The 19,776-nt window shown below is 34.9% G+C and overlaps 1 protein-coding gene across 1 annotated transcript in view; it reads left to right on the top strand.

Moving 5' to 3' along the window:
• COL24A1 (collagen type XXIV alpha 1 chain) overlaps nucleotides 1–19,776 on the top strand; it is a 374,970-nt gene that overhangs the window by 116,882 nt on the left and 238,312 nt on the right. Inside the window, exons 16-19 of the mRNA XM_077771041.1 lie at nucleotides 4–48; nucleotides 286–339; nucleotides 600–653; nucleotides 4,994–5,047. Coding sequence (XP_077627167.1) covers nucleotides 4–48; nucleotides 286–339; nucleotides 600–653; nucleotides 4,994–5,047 — 207 coding nt within the window. The remainder of the gene's footprint in view (nucleotides 1–3; nucleotides 49–285; nucleotides 340–599; nucleotides 654–4,993; nucleotides 5,048–19,776) is intronic.

Genomic DNA, 19,776 nt, shown 5'->3' with positions numbered 1-19,776 from the left:
TAGGGTCTTTCCGGGAATAAGGGCCAACCTGGAATCAAAGGTGATAAGGTGATTTAAATATTTACATTATCATAGAGATGATTTCTTATCACATTTATTTTTTTTTCTTTGCAGTCGACACAACTTATAAAATGTTTTTGTTTTTATATATGGGATCAAATCTGTACTGTCAGTTATACAATTCTTCCCAGAAGTAGGAAAAATAAAGAAGTTATTCTTCCATTTCTTATAATATTGCCATGTTTGTGTCGCTTAAGTGTCTTTGTGTGAAATTGTGCCCTCTAGGGTGAGCAAGGCATGGCAGGAGAGCCAGGAGAACCAGGGTATCCTGGAGACAAGGTAATTTTCTTTTACCATTAAGTTTATAGAAGTCCAAAAAAGTATGCGAAAAAGTATAAATTCTTTAAAAAGAAAGGAATAATCATTATTGTAACTGTGTAGTTTATTAGGATATGATATCAATATGGTTTTACGTGTCTTATTTCTCAATTTTTTTAAGATTAATTCCATGAATTTTTTAAGTTGTTCATAAATAGAGGCATATCTGCCATTTGTGGTAAAGGAGCTCATATATTTCCTCTAATATTCTCTTCTTTTAGGGAGCTGTTGGTGCTCCTGGACCCCCAGGGATGAGAGGAAAGCCAGGACCTTCAGTAGGTTTGAACTTTTGCTTTGTTCTTTATGAGTAACGAAGTGCACGGCATGGCAGGGGTCTTGACGATTGATACTATTAATAAAATATAAGAAGTAAGATATAAGCCTACCAGTCTGGCATTTTTTTTCTCTTCAGGTTTTAGGGTACAGCTAATCCTTGAAGTTTTCAGCTCACATTCCACAGAGTATTGGACCTCATTTTCCCATTTCCCCCACCCCCCATCCCAGGTCAAGCCAAATTTCTGTGAGCCCTAAAGATCTTGGTTGATGTATCATGGATAGTATTTAAGTAAACCTTGGATATTTAAGACAGAAAATATAAAACACCTTAAACACAATTTTAATTTATCCAAAGATCTTTCATTCCAATGTATTTCATTTAAAGAAGATTGTGAAGAAAAGATAGTATGTCACACTCTGTGGGCACAAATATTCTAGTTCTTTGCCTCTTTTAAACTTTGGGCATCAATTAGTTGAAAAGAAAAGATACTTTACATTGTAGTTTACCTGAAACCCAACAAAGTATACAACTAAAATTACTGAGCAATTAAAACCATTTAAATAATGGTTAAAACATTAGTTAAAAGTATGTTTCTGTATATTAAAATCATAAAACTTATTATAGCTAAGATTTACTGAATGTTTACAAAGTGCCAGCCACTATTCTAAAGTCTATACCTCTAATTTAATCTCTACATAAAGCATATAAAGTTGGTACAATTATTATTCTTATCTTACAGATTAGGGAAACTGAGATACAAAGCTGAATAACTTGCCCATGTTTCTGTAGTTAGTTGGTGGCTACCTGGAAAAATCACCTATGTCAGAGCTCACGCACTTAGCTTCTGTGCCGCACTATTTTAGAATTTAACATTCTAAGATTGTTTTAGGATTTTAATATTGTTTACAACTCTATGAAGATGAAGGTGATTGTAGATAGAAAAAATTAGATGGAAAATTATAATTTATTAATAGAACATTAAAATGTGCATTTAAAAAGATTTTTGTTTTCCTGAGCAAACCATCCTTTTCCCGTCCATCTCTACCCTCCCATGTCATGCTCATTTATTTTTTGTCAGATGGAAATAGCATTAAATTACAGTACTTCATCTACCTGACTTCTAACAGTGCAGGCATTTCATATACATCTCTCAGGAATTCCTTGTTCCACAGAAAAGTTTTCAGCATCCGTCTGTCTAATGACACGCTGGTGGTGAGCTTTGCTCTCCCTAGTTCTTTTGCCCCAGATTCAAAGTAAACCTGGTCAGTCATGTACTAGACTTGTGCTCAGGAGTTGAGCTTAAAAGTTCCAAAGTGCATAAATAAGGAACATGAGAATAGCTCTTTTCAACAGAGCTATTTTGTTTCAACAAAAAGCCTCTGTTTCTCAAGGATGATTCTAAACCACGTAATGGAAACTTACAGTATCTGCAATGGCTGGCAAAGTAAGACCCTAACTTCTTATATTTTCCTTGTTCATTCTGTGAGGGTTTTCTGACTTTTGATCATAATAAAAGAAGCTGGGACAACACATTTTCTAAGGAAAATACTAAGTAATAAATGATACCAATATTCTGTTATGCTTTACATACTATTATAAAGTAAACATTTTTAAAGTCTCCCTCCTTACTTTTTGATACAGTTCATACTGATAACATGTTTATTGCTGGGCAGGGAGGAATATGCTGGTCTGAGAAACAGAGACTTAAAACTTAGTTCCAGCCCTGACTTGCTATGACCCAGGGCATTTAACCACTGTGATATCCAGTTTCTTGTTTGAACTGAGAGACTATATCATATTTAAGGTTGCTTGCAAATCTGTGACTCTTTAGTTTCCTCTCTCAGGGATAGTGTTTACAAGTATATCTCTAGTCTAAGTTAAAGAAAAGGCAGAGAGCCTGTCTCACCTTTAAATCCTTGTCTTAAAACCCTTAATATTTTTTTTCCTGAAATAAATCACCAGACCAACCTTAATGTGTTTTTTTAGGGCAGTGATGCAGGGAGCATAGCATGATAAGAGTGAGGCTTTTTACTTGCTCATTTTGTACCTTTCTATATTATTCTGGTTAAAAACACATTTTTTAATGTCAGCAGGGATTACTTTGATAGGAAACACTTGACCATTTTTTGATTGTTTTATCAAATAAATCCTTGAAAAATTATACATCAGACTGAGATAGGATAGAACCCTATGAATTAGTATTTCTAAGAATCTTTAGTTTCTCACTTTATCACTTGTTTATACCTTATTAATAGACAAAAACTGCAGAAGTTTGACCTGGAAACCCTTCCCAGATATGGAAGGAGACATCCGTTGAATGAAAAATTGCTTGCCCTGAATCTGTTATATTAAAAAGAAAGTATACAAGCTAGTGCCTATCTAAATCATTTGTTTACTAGCATGAAAAGACTGCCATGGTCATGAGGATGGCTTTTTCATTTTATATCTCCTACTTTTGGTTTTCTGTTATCTAAGATACAGTGGCATTAGTGATTTTTTTCCCCAAATGAATCTAAGTTGTAACATGAAAGAATATTTACAAGCTAAAAGAAAGAGTGTCCTGATCTGGAAGGCTTTTTACCTTTTGGAATAGGGAAGCTTTTGCTGTACAAGCACTTTAAAACCAGAGAAAACTACCAATCAGAAGTTAAGAAGTATTCTTTTCTTAAAGCAAAGACAATTATTATGTCCTTTCCATATTTTTAACTAGAAGTTGCTGTCAATTATAGAGGTGTACGTAATCATCACTCCCTCGTCTAGAACTTACTTGAAACCTCAATTTTTATAGAAGAGACTTGACATTTAAGGAGACTTCCAGTTTAAGTTTCATCAAAAAAATGAAGATTTATTCTGAGGAATGAATGAAATTATCCCCAAGTGTATGTTTTTAAATATCTGGTTGTTGATTAAGGTTCCTGAAAACAAAGGCCTAGTAGGTGTGCCGTTTCCCTCAAAGCTTTTAACTTCAGCTTCTGGTTCGTTTTTTGCCACCAGAGGTCTCCAGTGAGAGCTCCATCTTTATCTCTAAGAGTGGTACTTGCCATTTTAATAATGTCAGCCTCCTCTACATACTGATTATGATGGATGATGATTTTTCCTATTTAGGAGAGCTTAAATGAAGTTTTATGTAATACTATTAATTTTCTCTCGATCTGAATGCAGTGGTTTTATTGTGTACTGTTTTATGTCCAGATACCCAGATATCTAACTAAGCACTGTATGAGAATGGATTTAGTGCTTAGGGAAACTGTGCTTTACTTCTTGAGATGTGAATAAGTGCATATTATATCTTGTGATTTTATGTAATATGAGTCCTATTCAGTCAAATTTGAAACTTGAATAGAAATTTAATGTGACTGAAATAATGAATTCAACAGTTTCTCTTAGGAAAACAAGGCTATCAGACTACTAACCCCACCCACCCCACGTTCTGTACTTCCACCTCTTGAGAACATTGCCAGCTCTCTCTAGTCTCAGGCTTTATGATCAATCTCTCCTGTGAATCTCCTCCCTGGCCCTGATTTTACTTTGTTATCCAAATGTCAGACAATGGCTTCAGAGATATTGAAAACAAATCATCAGCATTTTAATATAATGATCAAAACAATCTAGGAATTATAGGTATCATCCAGGAGAGGTAAAGGACATGAAGGCAATAATTAATGGTTATAGAATTGGTTAACATTTAATGAGTACTTTCTATGTGCCAGGCACTGTGCTAAGAACTTTACATGTATTGGCTGTAATCCTCACAATGACTCTAACAATGTTAATACTGTTAGCATTATTGTTCCTATTTTATTAGTGAGGAAACTGAGGCTAATAGAGATTAAGCAACAAGGATTTAAATTCACATAATTCTTGATTGCTAAATCGGGCCCCTTATAGCATCAAAGGAGAGGAATTTTCAGGGATAGTCCCAGGACTCTGGTTATTTATGAAAGTCACTCCTCACCTAAAGTCCCTTGCCTTGTTGAGCCAAACTTTATTATCTTATCCCTGGGTAACACACACGTACACACACAGAATTTTCTTCTTGATTTGAGCACTCAGTAATTTGTTTGTATCTCCAGCACTTAGGAGTAAATATATATGACATCCATACACATGTTTTAAAAATAAGTTTTCCACAGTGGTGATGGTTACAAATTAAATCTTTCTAGATGGTAGTTACAACTTTGTTTGACATAATATATTGAGTGTTGTTTACTAAAAAGTCATTATAATTTTGTGTGTCATAATACATGGAGTTCTGTTTGCTTACCACATGCCTGTCTCCGTTTAAAATTGTATTTTTTTAGGTTAATGCTTATACTCTGATTCTCACCCCCATTTTAGGGCCAAATAGGTGACCCAGGACCCCAAGGACCAAGTGGCCCTCCAGGACCAGAGGTAAAATGTTGGTTGGAAGATAATAAATTTAAAACAAAGTTGAAAAAAATTAAACTTGATTGTAAAGCATGTTTTTACATAATAGGCTTAAGAAAGACTCTCTTTAAAGTTTACATCTTTGTAAATGGTTTGTATTAAATTTTTTTCTATGTCAGAAAGTATGCACCAGTGATCCCAAGGAACTAGAAAGGTATTAGCCACATTATAGCCCTTATTAGATCACAGCTGATTTATTTGTTCTGCACAATCACTATTAATACCACATACTTGGGGTTTGAAATCAAATTTCAGGATAAACTCCACTGAATTTTTAATACAAAATGCTTCCAATTTTTGCTATATGCATATATCATTTGGACCTCATATTCTAAAATAAATACAAGTCTATAGTACATATATCAAATTTACTCATTTATTCTTTGAAGTTTTGACTTTAGCTAAATACTTGATCTGGAGTGTTTTTTTTTTCCTGCAAGTTCATATAGACCACAAGTTCTTAGATGAAACATTTGAGTTTTTTAAAAATCATTTTATGAGTCACATATATATACCACATGGAGATAAAGCTTCTGGAAGCTCACTCTAATTCAGAAATATAAGCCAAAAATACATATATACACATATACATATACATACACATCTAATTCAGAGTCATGGATGCAATGATAAAGCTGAGAAAATGAATTTGGCTTCAGAATAAATAAATCAGAGTAATAAGTGTCAGAGACGTAGGCAGAATTTCTAGAAATAGCATTCTACTGATGCTTTCTCCCTCTCTATAAACCATAAAATTGACTTCTTACCCTGCAGCTGTCTTTCAGGGTTGGGTGATTTCTTCAGCAAATCCCTATTACTACTTATTGTCTAATTTAAAAACACATTGAATATTGGTAGTTCAAAAATCTCAAAATCTGCATTGTACCTAGTTTTAATAATAGGGACATAGTAGGAGATAAAATATAGCAATAATCCAGTCATAATTCTGAAAAGAAAGAAATTGTTTTGAGTAATTGAAGTGATTATTCACAGATAATTAAAATAGTAATTAACATGTTAATGTAACTTTATCTCTTTCATGAACCTGTGTGCTATTAATAATTTTTCCTGAAAACTTTCCTGGAATGAATTCTATTTATCTGTCTTCTCATGCTGAGGATACAGACAGAATTTATCTTTTACTAGCCTTAAAGATGATTTATTGTGAACATGGGTTCTTTTTTTTTTTTAATTTTTAAATGTTTATTTTTGAGAGAGAGAGAGAAAGCATGAGCAGGGGAAAGGCAGAGGGATACAGAATATGAAGCAGGCTCCAGGCTCTGAACTGTAAGCACAAAGCTTGACACAGGGCTTGAAATCACAAACTGTGAGATCATAACCAGAGCTGAAGTCAGATGCTTAACCTACTGAGGCACCCAAGCACCCCTTTTTTAATATTTTTAAATGTTCATTCATTTTGGAGAGAAAGAGACACAGAGTGTAAGCAAGGAGGGCCAGAGAGAGAGAAACACACACACAGAATCTGAAACAGGCTCTGAACCATTGATACAGAGCCCAAAGTGAGGCTTGATCTCACAAACCATGAGATCATGACCTGAGCTGAAGTTGAACACTTAACTGACTGGGTCACCCAGGCGCCCCTGAACATGGATTCTTCTATTGTAACATTAGTTACAGATAGTTTTCATGCTAACAAGGACTGTGTCACTGCCTTATAATCAGCATGGTTTGGGATCATTTTCTTCTTTTCTCCTAAAGCTAGGTTAAAGGATGCATGGGGCATGTTTTCACTTATTACTTCAAAAGATGCTTCTTTTTTTTTTTTTTTTTTTCTGTTGCCTTTGAGATTTAATGATTTGCAATCATCATTCAAAACATTCTGTCATTGTCTTGATTTCTACACTACTAATACAAAGTCCTGAGCTCTGACCTTGTCAGACTAAACCCATTCCTCCTGCTTCCCTGCATTAAATGTTTTCATAGAGCCAGAGATGTAACCTGTATTCTCATAATTGGTTCAAGGTTGTTTTGTGAAAGGGGACTAATCTAAAGATCATACATTTTTTAATCATAAGACTATAATGTATAGGCAGTTATATATGAGGCAACAGTTTTATCCAAATCCTTCTCAACATTAGGCTTTTGATAGAATTGCAGGTCCAGGAATTTATAATGGGATTTTTTAAAATATTTTATTTATTTTTGAGAGAGAGATAGAGACAGGATGAGCAGGGGAGGATCAGAGAGAGAGGGAGACACAGAATCTGGAAACAGGCTCCAGGCTCTGAGCTAGCTGTCAGCACAGAGACCAATGCGGGGCTCGAACCCACGAACCATGAGATCATGACCTGAGCTGAAGGCGGACGCTCAACCGACTGAGCTACCCAGGTGCCCCTATAATAGTATTTTTAATATTGTATCAAGCCTGAAAAGTTTCTACCTGCACAGTAGATGACTTTTCTCAGATAAGGGGTTTTATATGTAGTGCTAAATTTAGACTCTTTCCTATAGGCAATAATCAAAGATTTTATGCAAGGGTAGTGAAATAATCAGACTTGTGTTCTCAACAGATTCATGGTTGTGGGAGTACAAAGGTAAAAGAGAAAGAGAGAAAGAGAGGTGAGAAAACTAATTAAAGGCTATATAGGAGGATAAGGCAAGAGCAGGCTATATATAATGAGAGGCTGTTAAAATAGAGAAGAAAGGATGGCTTAGGATATACAATTCATAGCACTTGAACCACTCAGTTCTGTTCATTTAGTTTGTATAACAGAGGAATAAGAGACCATTTTAATGTTTCTTGCTCGAAAAGTTGGATAGAAAGTGGGATCACCATTCTAAAAAGATTTTTTTAAATGTTTATTTTTGAAAGAGACAGAGAGCACAAGTTGGGGAGGGGCAGAGAGAGAGGGAGGCACAAAATCTGAAGCAGGCTCCAGGCTCTGAGCTCTCAGCACAGAGCCTGATGCAGGGCTTGAACCCATGAACTGTGAGATCATGACCCAAGCCCAAGTCAGACGCTTACCTGACTAAGCCACCTAGGTGCCCGTAGGATTACCAGTCTGAAAATAGAGAGTAAAAAGGGAGAAGGAGGAAGATATTCAGAGGAGTAGAGATAATGCTTTGGTTTTGAGATCATTAGAGCTGCAGAGCCTGTTGGACATATTGGAAATTAGTCTCATAAGTGTATAGAAAACTACAGGCCTGAAACTCAGAAGAGAATAGGACTAGAGGTAACTCTTTGTTGTCATCCACATGCAGGTATTAGATGAAACAACTGTTAGCAGATGAAATCATTTAGGGAGAGTGTATGAAACAAGGTTTGAAAATAACCACACCTGGCCATTCACCCCAATGGCTACATTCTCTATCTACAGTGCAATTAAATTTTGAATTAACAACTTAAAGGCAGTCAGATAAACTTTGGTAACTTAAAAACATACAGAGAAGAAAAAAATCACTGTGGAAATAAAAAATATTTAGAACTGGGTAAGAACCAATCACTGTAAAAACTTGAGTGTTGCATCCAAATTCACATTTCTCTAAAAAGCAAGGAAGGTCAAGAATAAATGCGTTATGCACAGCATAAGTGTAAAGATTTGTTTCAAAAGGAGAAAGACATTGAAAGTTGAAAGAGGTCAAATAGGATAGATTCTGTTTTCTTCACATGTAGGAGATTTAAGAACTAAGAACTAAGAGGACTGGGTGCATGAAGAAAGAGGGCACTTGAGAAGATTTGTGAAGAGTAAGTGAGGAAGTAACTAGAGTTTATAGAATAATTTCTGAGCTGTACTAAGAACTCAGCTGAGATTGAAAAACCATCTTTCCAAAGTATAGCCACAGAGTCCCATATGTTTTATTGGAACTGCTTTATAAATTTGAGTCTAAAACTTCCTCCTGGCTAAAACGGTGAAACATGTTCAGTTATGTGAATCTCTTCTTCTTTAGATTAAAAAAAATTAATTGTTCACAAGAAGGGCAACAATTCATGGTATTTTGTGACTTCTGTCTTTCGGTAAAGACTGATATCATAAAGCCAAAGTACAATTCATTATAAGTAATTCTGTTAGGGACCAAAATGATGACAGCTAGGTTTATACTTTGTGATAGCTTTTGTTGTTAATCATTGGGTTTAAGTATCTGAAAAGCAGCGTGCTTTTGGAATGAATATCTTCTAAATGAGAATTGGGATTAGCTTGAGTAATTTAGGCAGATTACTTGGAGGTGTTTTTTTTATTTTGAATCTTGGTATATATATATATATATCTATATCGATATAGATATAGATAGATATACTTAATTGTATCTTTTTCTAAGTGGGTTATCAATTGTCCCAGAACCATTTGTTAAGCGTTTGATCTTTGCTTTAGTGATTTTAAAATGCTACCTCTATAGAATATGAACTCTTGATAGGAGTTCTCAGAGATGTTCAGTGTATCACCTGAGTTCCATGTGTATTCTTTTCTGCCCTTTTTGTGAATAGCAGTCTTGTCTCTTTGTTTTTCAGAGTCAATTAACCATACCAATATGGTGACTTCTCTTTGTTTGCTCATACCTCATCATAAAATGTCCAAAGTACCCCGTTGGCAGCCATAAGTTTATTTTAGTGGGATATTTGCTGTGTCTCCTGTCAAGAGAGAGCCCCTTTGGGTAACAAGATATCTAACCCTGAAAAGTCCAAGGTTGTGGGAAAGAAATTACAAAATATAGATGTCTCTGGGCATGATGGTAAATAGGATGACATCCACTTCTATTCCTTGGTTTCCAAAGTCATGTATCCTTCCTATTACGGACAGAAGCACCATATACAGGTCTCTGACTTAAAAATACTCTGTATCCCAAAGGGCGGTACTCCTTTTATATTGTTTCCTTTAAGTTGACACTTCAATTATAACTTTAGAAGGCAGTTCCAATGTTTTGTAAGACTGGCTACCTGTAGATGGTGCAGATTATGTGAAGGCCAATGAATCAGTGAAGGCCCACCTTGTGGCCGCCTTTGATACAGAGAGGGTATCTTATTCAAATATCATACTCTGTTGGGTTCCATTCCTGTGGATTACGCATTCTGTAATTTTCTAGATACTGGGCTAGTTGAGGCTCTAAAGGAAGGAAAAGTAAACTCTTATAAAATATTTTTCTCTCTGTGAAGATGAACTACAGATAACTTTCAGATTGGAAGGGCCCCACTTGAATGCAGACTATTTATTTTTTTAACTTTCCTTTGATTATGAAGGAAAAGAATGCATTTGCCAAATCAGTGATTACATACCAAATATAGAAGACATTAGTAATCTGCTTTAGTAGTAATACCGTGTCTGCCAAAGTAGCTGCATCTGGGACTGTGGTAGTCTTTAGTCTTTCTCCACAATCCAGCTGATTTTTGTAGGCACCTGTCTGGTGAATTAAACAAGGCATGGGTAGAGACCACCATGTATATATATTTTAGATTTTTAATGGAGGCAGTAATCTCTGACATTCTCTCTACACAATATGATTGGCAGTCATATACATGTGAATGACTGTCTGATCTTTAGAGCCCAAAGGTCTACCTAACTATAGGAATATCTCTTCCTTTTAGGCTTTTGTTTAGACAGTCCGATTGTAATTATTCCTTTTCAACAGGTCTTCTTGAGCTGTCCATTATATGTTCACTAAAATAATACTGAGGAAAATTAGATTTGGTCTTGATTTCAAGGAGTTTATATCCAAGAAATCAATATTCAATTCAAATTCAATTTCAATTCAAATTCAAGTCAAGTCAAAACGTCCACTGTCTCTGTATGTCTTTTTTCCTGGACATCAAGATTAGTTAGTTTTGATAAAATCAAAAATTAAAAAGAAATTATTTTTAAATAATCAGTATAGTAATAAAATAATCTAAAATCAGTTTATTCCTCAGAGAAAATTATAAAATAGCCAAAAACTTAATTCCTATGACCTCTGGTCTCTCCTATGTTCTTTCCCTTGAGCATGAGATCTTGTCCATCTCAAATAACCAGTGTCTCTTCTCCTTTCCATAATTTACCCTTCCCATCAAAGCTTGTTTTTTAAAGAAAGACCTGATAAATATATTTCACTCCAAGCAGTAAATGGTTAGCAGAACAGCTAACTTCAACATAATTTCCTTTCAAGGATATTTACATTTTAACACGAAACAGAAACCTGGAACTAATGTAATGAGTCTTGAACAGTAGAATTTGGGGTGTCATTTAGTGACCAGGAAAATTGTGTGGATGAATAATTTGATACTCCTCAAACTAATCATACCATACAAGTTGTCATCTGTACTACCAATACGACAGGACAAGACTGGCCAATATTTCCTGCTAGCACAATATTTGTTCCTACTTCAGAAGCTCAGGTCTTTATAAAAGTCAGTGAAAGCAAAGCACTCTTAAGTTTTTGTTGTAAATGCTAAGTTACTTGCCACTGACATTGAAGAGGCTGTTCATCATTAAAAATCATCTGGACAAATGTCACTTCAAACCGCTTCAAAGGTTTTTGGTTTTTTTCTCCTTAATGTTGTGCTTATTCTAGGCAAATTATTAAAGTGCTGTGACAGAGAAGTATATATATCTGCGTTTACCTCTTCACAGAATTGTAAATATTAGAGATGTCCCAAGATAAAACATCATGTAAGTTAAAGCATAAGGTTAAATTTTTTTCTATGCTAGTTCTTTGTTTGCTTTTAACAAAAAACATATGGAGAATGCTGCACAGGAATCTTCTCTCTGTAGGCATAGCAGTATCAGTTTTGAGCACTAACCCTATGTTTCCTCCCGGTTCTGGGAGCAAACTACCTTCAAATGTGGTAGCATGATATTTAGAATGTTTGTTGATTCAGCTGTTAACCTCCATGGACTACTGAGATTGCCAGAGAGTTTAATTTTGGATGATGTTCTTGGTAAGTGGGGCCAATTGTTTTACTACAAAAATGAGCTGAGACCACTAATCACAGAGATATTAGAAGTGGCCAACGAGTAGGTCCTCTTTTTCCACCAGGGCCATCTTCCCTAGAGACAAATACTGAAGTTTATTTGGAGAGCTTGCTCACATTAAGTCATGCTTTTAAATGTCCATTTTAGCACCTCAGTGGACTTAGCTTGAATAAGCCAGCCTATGGCCAGTTGAGTAGATCTTAGTCCAGATGAATTCCCTTTACTTAAACCAGTTATTTCTTTGTTATCTTTTACCACTTGGGTTTGGTTGAGTAATTTGATGTTTTTGGCTGTTATTCAAGAACTTGTGCTGAAAGAAATCATGTGATTAAATCAGTTGAATTAGTCAATAACAAATCATTTCTCATGCTCCTACTGTGTACAAAGCCATGCATAGTAAACACCATAGGGTGCACACAAAAATAATATGTTGTGCATAATTTGGGTCAATTTACAGTCTATTTGGGATAAATAAGATATATACAAATACTGTTAGATAATAGTAAAGGCATCATGTAAAAATTAAATAAGTAGCATTATAGTTCACTGTTACTAGAGAGAGATTAACATGAGATGGAAAGATTAGGAAAAGGTTCATGGAAAAGATGGATCCTGAATTAGATTATTGATGAGTAAATGGCAGGAAAGGGGGAGGACATTCCAGGAATGGCAAATCACATAAGCAGAATCTAGGTAATATGCATAGTGGATTTACAGAATAATGAATGAAACTGGCTAGCTGATACAGATTCCTTGGGTTCGTATACAGTAATAGATAAGGTTGTAAAACTAGATTGGTGCCAAATTGCATAAGACCTTTGATTCAAAGTAGTATCAAGGCAGAGACTTCTAGTAACTAGATAGTCAAGCCTAATATCACAGTTCTTGTATTGCATATGAAACCTGCCTCTTCATCTCTCAAGTAAGCCAGCCAAAGTTTTGTTGATTTTCCTGGTTTCTGCCAGTAATGGTCACAAATTTCTGTCCTTACCTACTCAGTGTAGGTGGGAGTCTCCATAACTGTTGTCTGAAAAGGGACAGAATCTTCTGCCTACCCAGGTTGAATCTTAGTACAATTAGTTTCTGTTACTAATAGTATTTAGTACTGTTGTTACATTGAGGTGGACCTTAGGCTATTCACTAGGCTGATTAGGAAATATTTCTGCCCCAAGGAGAATTAGCAACAACAAAGGCATCTGTCTTTGAAAATACTTCTAGTTCCCAGTACTTGGCCTACTCCCATCTCCTATTGTTTCTCCTCTTAGCAGGCAAGAGAGTGGAGGCCCATTTATTACCTTTCAGCTATACAATTCGGTTAAGTTGCTCACTGCCTATTTCCAGGGACTTTCCTCAAATCCCATTAATCATCTGGTAAGGCCCTCAAACTTCCTCTTCTAGAAAGCTGTGTCTCCATTTGTATCCCCTTCTCATTATCAGAACTGTCGAAGACTGTGAAGGATCTGAAATTTTATCCTATTTCCAAGCCAACAAATTAGCCTGACAGTTTCACAAATTCTATTAGAAGACATGAAACTCACGGGACATAGACATAGACAAAGGGCAGTTTATTATTCTTAGCAATAGCAATGTCCAGAGTACCAGTATTTTTGCTCTGGTAAAAGAGGGCTAGATGACATTTGCATATGCAGTGGTTATATTATGTAAGAGGAACATTGAATTTAGAGACACTGAATCTTTTATAATGGTCAGTTATTTTAAAAAATAATGTATTCCAGAAAGATTATTATTATATAGAAACTTATATTCCTGCTTTTTGCTACAGAAGGAGATACTATGACCATCTTTGTTATACAAAAACCCCTGAAACAAATAGAATGGAACAATGAATAATTAACATCTCATTTATATAATGTGCAAAAAGGCACAGGGTCTCCATGGAGAATTGTCTCCTAGCAGCATGTTAAGTTAAATGTTAGAGGTATAAAGATGGGTAAGATACATTTATTTTCCTCTATAAGCTCTCATTTTATTGGAATAAAGAAAACAAACCCTTAGTTACAATATAGTGTGATTTGTACTAAATAGCCATATTAACAGAGTTCTGTAGGAATATAAAGGAACAAGGTACTGATTCTGGCCAAGGGAAACTATGAAAACCTTCCCAGATCATGTTATATTTGAGTTGGCAACCAATTCTATGATGAAGGAACCTAGGGCAGTGAGTTAAAGAAGACTTCCAAGAAGTATGGCTGCTGGAGCAAAGACTTGAAGAAATAGTTCCAACTTATCAATGGAAACAGAGGGCAAGGGTATTCCATCATAGATAGAAAAGGGAGCTATGTGTATTTTTAAAACTACAAATAATTCAGTGTTTTAGTCAAGTCTATTTATATTAATAATGGCAAAACCTAACTCAAATATTTTCTTAAGTTTATTTATTATTTGAGAGCGAATGAGAGTGAGTGGGGAAGGGGCAGAAAGAGGGTGAGATAGAGAATCCCAAGCAGGCTCCACACTGTCAGTGTATGTAATTCAGGGCTCGAACTCATGAACGATGAGATGATGACCTGAGCTGAAGTGAGACATTTAACTGACTATGCCCCCCAGGCGCCCCCCTAACTCAAACAGTTTCAAGCAAAACTCAGGATTGGATAATGTAAACGGGAAATCTAGCAATACCTATGCCCAGAGGTTTAGCCAAATACAGGAGTCTGATGAATATAATCAAGACACTCTCCATCTATTAGCTTTATTCACAGGAATACATTGTGGGAAAGATGGCCCTTGGCAACTTCAGGCTTATATTTCCCTCAGAGTTAGCTATCTTAGCAAAAAGAAAGCACTCTTCTTTCTTTATAGTTCCAGCAAATATTCTAAAGTAGATTCCAGCCAATCTGGCTTGGATTACAGGATCATCTTTAAATCAATCACAGTACTCATAGGGATGGAATACTGTAATTGGCAAGATTTGGGCTATTTAGTCACCCCTGGAAACTGGGATGGGAACCAGAAACACATGGACTACAAATTGGGGAAGAGTCATTTCCTAAAGAGGCAGTAGGCAGATAAAAAAAGAAGATGCCCTTTCCATGTTACATCTTTGGTGCCCAGTATCCACATATACCATTGCACCCACTTGTACAGTTTTTAAAATGCCTCTAGTAATATAGTACAACCACCTACACAGCTGAAAATATACTCTCCGTTCTCCAAAAGAAGATAACCCAATATATTGATCAAGTTATGCTTACAACTCCAAGGCCCCATTTCTGGAGTAAAGTGCCTTCTTTTCAGTGAGGCCTAAATATAGGTCTGAGTCTCAAATAATCAGTATGATTTTAGAAAGAAACAAAGTAGCCACAATATTCATTCCATTTGGAGACACAATAGAAGAGGAAACAAAATAGAGTGGCCCAGGCCCATAGCTGTGCATTTAGAACAAAAGTAGGAAGTTGATATATAGCAATTCTAATAACAATATAAATCAGCTTTTTAAATTACCTAACTCCCCACTCCTTGCCACAAACATACACACACTGAAAAAAAGGAGAATCTTAGATAAAGAGTCTCCAGAATATACATTCTATGGTACCAGAGAATATTTTTGTTCTCTAGTGTGTGTTCAATACCAAGAACAATGGCTGATATATAGTAACATGTTGAATGAATAAATTGATATTCTTTAATTAAGAAAGACACTTATAAGAATTCTACATGAGTCAAATATATAGAAATTGAGTACCTAAAATGATACTCATCCATAGGTAAGTATCAAATCATAGTCATGTTACTACCTCCAAAATAGTTTGAAATCTGAGTTTACCTGATTTTGATCTGGGGGACAAGTTTTCTAAGGGTCTTCAAATAGTTGCAGACTGCTGTCTACCAAAGAGCAGTGATTATCTAAAACACCCAGTACCAATTACCTTTTTGTTTTATAGTTTTATTGAGCTATAATTCAGATATAACAAATTATATTTATTTAAATTGTACAATTTGATAATTTCTGACATATGTATAACTCATGAAAACATCACCACAATCAAGATAGTGAACACATCCATCAAAACCCAAAATTTCTTTGTTCACCTTTGTGAGTTTTCCTTTCTGTTTCCCATGATCCTCCCTTCCCCTGACCTGCTTTTTGTCACCACAGGTTACCCAAACCTAAGGATCAAACAATGGTCAGAATAGTTTATCTTAAAATATAAATTTGGTATGCTTTTGTGTGGATTTCAGTAAAATAAAAATGGACTTTGCAATTGACTTTGTAGGTTAAGAATGACTTCAAACATACTGCTAATATTTAAACAAAGTCTTACTAAACAAGTCATTCAGAGAGTATATGTTATGTTGTAAGGAATTTTCATTGTTGTTTCTGGATTTTCTCTGCTGAGTTTTTAGGATACGAAATATATATGGAATTCAGCTGTGCTATATTTACTACTCAAAAATATAGAATTGCGAAAAGGAAAATATATGAAGAGCAATAATCATTTGCAAAGACTTTCAATGATATCATAATGAAAAGAGTCTGTTTTTGACGACTTTTTAATTCTAAAACAGCAAAAGAGAGTGAAAGAAAGCCCGGTACCTAGATGAATTTCTTATTTTGCCTTTTTTTCCCCAGAAGTTCATATTTTCTGTTTGCGGTTTTCCAAGAAGACAGAACAGTTCCTTAATTTGCAGTTACATGCTGCCTTGTGCTAATGTTTAGTTTCTATAGTTTACTGGGAAAGTGAATTTATTACTTCTGCCCTGTCAAATATTTTTTTTGGCATTAACTTTTGCATGGATTATTCTCACTCAGCAAAGATCATTTTAATCTTTTTTTTTTTTTTACTTTTTTACTTGGACTCACCATATTACTGACATGACATGTACATCCACAAATGCTAAAGAATAAAACCTTATGATTGTTTTTTGGATCCATATCTCAAATGAAATTCTCTCCCTGTAGAACCCCTCTGCCTCTGGCCGCATTCTTTCTTGCTTGCATATGTAAAATTATAATCCTATCTATAGAAGCTATGATAGTTGGGGTTTGCAGGGCAGTTTTTTTGTTTTTTTAACAAAGAATAACTGAAATTGAAAAATTAAAACTATCATTCAAACAATTAATTTTTAATGTAGACATCAATTTAAGTATCAATTGAATCTTTATTGAATGTATTGTATGCTGACACCAGACTAGGCTTTGAATAACTCTGCCCTTTGGGAATCCATAACTTATGTGTTTCCCTATCTTGAATGATTTATTAATTTCATCTTGTTTTAATATGACTGTTTTTCTAAAACATATTCATTTCTACTTTGTTCAGACATAAACTATTAGGAAGGTAAAATAAAGCCAACTGTATTGTGTTATTGTATATTTAAAGCACAATGGGTATAAAAATCAATGAAAATTTGAAAATTTTATGAAAGTTAAGTGACCTAAGTGATTCTATTCTCTATAACAAGAGTTTCTTAAAGCTACCTTATAAAATATCAGGGAAGTATAAACCTCTCAAAACATATACTTTATTTTCAACCAGTTATTATAATTGAATATGATATTACTTCCAAAACAATCCAAAATCTGATCTTCACTGATTTTATCTGGGGACAAGTTCAACGAATAAATTCTATTTTCACTCTATAGGTCTTCAAATCATTATAGACTGTTACCTGACAAAACACAATGATTACCTAGAACCCCTAAAACCAATTACTTTTTTTGTTGTTACAGCTTTATTGAGGTATATTTGACATAAGTAAGCTGCATATATTTAAATTGCATGACTTCATCATATTTTTTGTGTATGTATAACCTGTGAAAGCATCACAAAGAACAAGGTAGCAAACATGTCTGTACAACTCAACAATTTCCTTATTTACATTTTGTAATCCCTCTCTCTAACCTTCCTGCCCCTACCTTTTCTAAGATACCAGTGATCTGCTTTTTGTCACTATAGATAAATTTGCATTTTTCTAAAGTTTATGTATAAATGAACTCATATGGTGTATACTTTCTTTTGGTCTGGCTTCTTTTACTTAGCGTAACATATTTGAGTTTCATCCAGGGTGTTTCATTTTCTGATATACCATAATTCGCTTACCCATTGGATTTATTTATTTGTGGATTGTTTATCCATTTACCATTTTAAATCATTTTTAACTGGAAAGACTATATATTTCAGTAGAAAACAGAGACTTAATAACTCTTATCAAAGAAATACTGAAGTGCTCAGTGTATGCCATAGATCATGATGTATTAGGACACTTTAGCTTCTTAACTTCTAACTACTGCCAAAATAAAAATGACCATATTTTATGATTTCCCAGGATACTAATGGAATCTGCTAGTACTTTAGTTCCCAGGTTTGCTTTTAAAAATTGCATGTGAATTTGTCTCCAGCTTTTAGTGATTAGAGAGTAATAAAACATTGGTTTTATTGGAGAGAATGCTGAGTCACTCTTCTCAGTGCAGTAAACAGATGTGAGAGGTCTGAAAATAGAAGACATGTTTTACTTATTATTTTTAAAGCCAATTCAGTTTTCTGCTTTTTGATAAAAGTTTGTGATTACACTATTTCTATCAAGATAGTCCACAAAATTGATATATAAAAATTAGTTATGTTTCTGTACACTAATAATGAGTTATGAGAAAGGGAAAATTAAGAAAACAATCCCATTTATACTTACATCAAATGCAACTACAAGCCTCGGTCTCCTCCCAAAAGTTTTTCCTTTATGATTTATCACTCAAGTATGTGTCTTTTAAAACTATAGTTAAAGCTGATTTATGGCCATGTCATTCCCCTTATGGCCTTTGCATTTCCCCTACCCCTTTACAATTTAGCTGTTGGAGATCCCCAGTCATGTGACCTGGGTGGTCACACACAGAGACCTGCCCATATTCAGTTTTGCTTATTTGTTTTTGGTGAAACTATAGGTGATACTGTGTTCTTTTTTTTTTTTAATTTTTTTTTTAATGTTTTATTTATTTCTGAGAGAGAGACAGCATGAGCAGGGGAGGGTCAGAGAGAGAGGGAGACACAGAATCTGAAACAAGCTCCAGGCTCTGAGCTAACTTTCAGCACAGAGCCCGACGTGGGGCTCGATCCCACTAACCATGAGATCATGACCTGAGCTGAAGTCAGATGCTTAACCGACTAAGCCACCTAGGCTCCCTGATACTGTGTTCTTTTATCAGAAATCACATGTCTAGTTATCTCTCTTTTTAATGATGTGAGTAACAGTTGATGACTCAAATACCCAGATATATTAGATCCTTAGGGTATCGCAAAATGGAGATATTTTTGCTGTGTTATATCTTTTTTATTTGTCAGCTGAATACATCCCCTAGTCTACTGTTTGGCTAGTAGTGGCACAGTATACATGGGAAAAGCAGAATAAATGCTTGATTCTTGACCTTTCTTTATCAGTTTTCAAAATAATGAGTTGACTTCCTTTCATCCTTTAAAAGAGGGCAGTTAATTAATTGTACCATCATGAAGTTATGAATTTAAGTGTATTTGATATGTTTCAATCCATTGCAATTATTATCCTTGTTGAAGTTCATATTATTCCATATCTGCCCAGTGGGATCCTCTTAAAGGCTTCCCAATGCTCTTAACATAACTCTAGATTTGATACCTTTATAGTATATTTGCTTTCTGGAATGACAAGATCATTTAGACTCATCTGGAGGATGGACAGGAACTATGAATTATCCACATGGATGCTCTGAACCAATGGTTGTAAACCAGTACCCAGGGGCCAAAAGGAGCCATCAAGCATATTGTCTTTTCTTCCCCCAAAAGAAACAAGTCAGTGACTCAACAATGA

This window comes from Crocuta crocuta, unplaced genomic scaffold, assembly GCF_008692635.1.
Source record: "Crocuta crocuta isolate KB4526 unplaced genomic scaffold, BGI_CrCroc_1.0 scaffold125, whole genome shotgun sequence".
NCBI classification, from domain to species: Eukaryota; Metazoa; Chordata; class Mammalia; order Carnivora; family Hyaenidae; genus Crocuta; species Crocuta crocuta.
The sequence above is the reverse complement of the archived record's forward strand: the minus strand, read 5'-3'. Positions and strand labels throughout refer to the sequence as shown.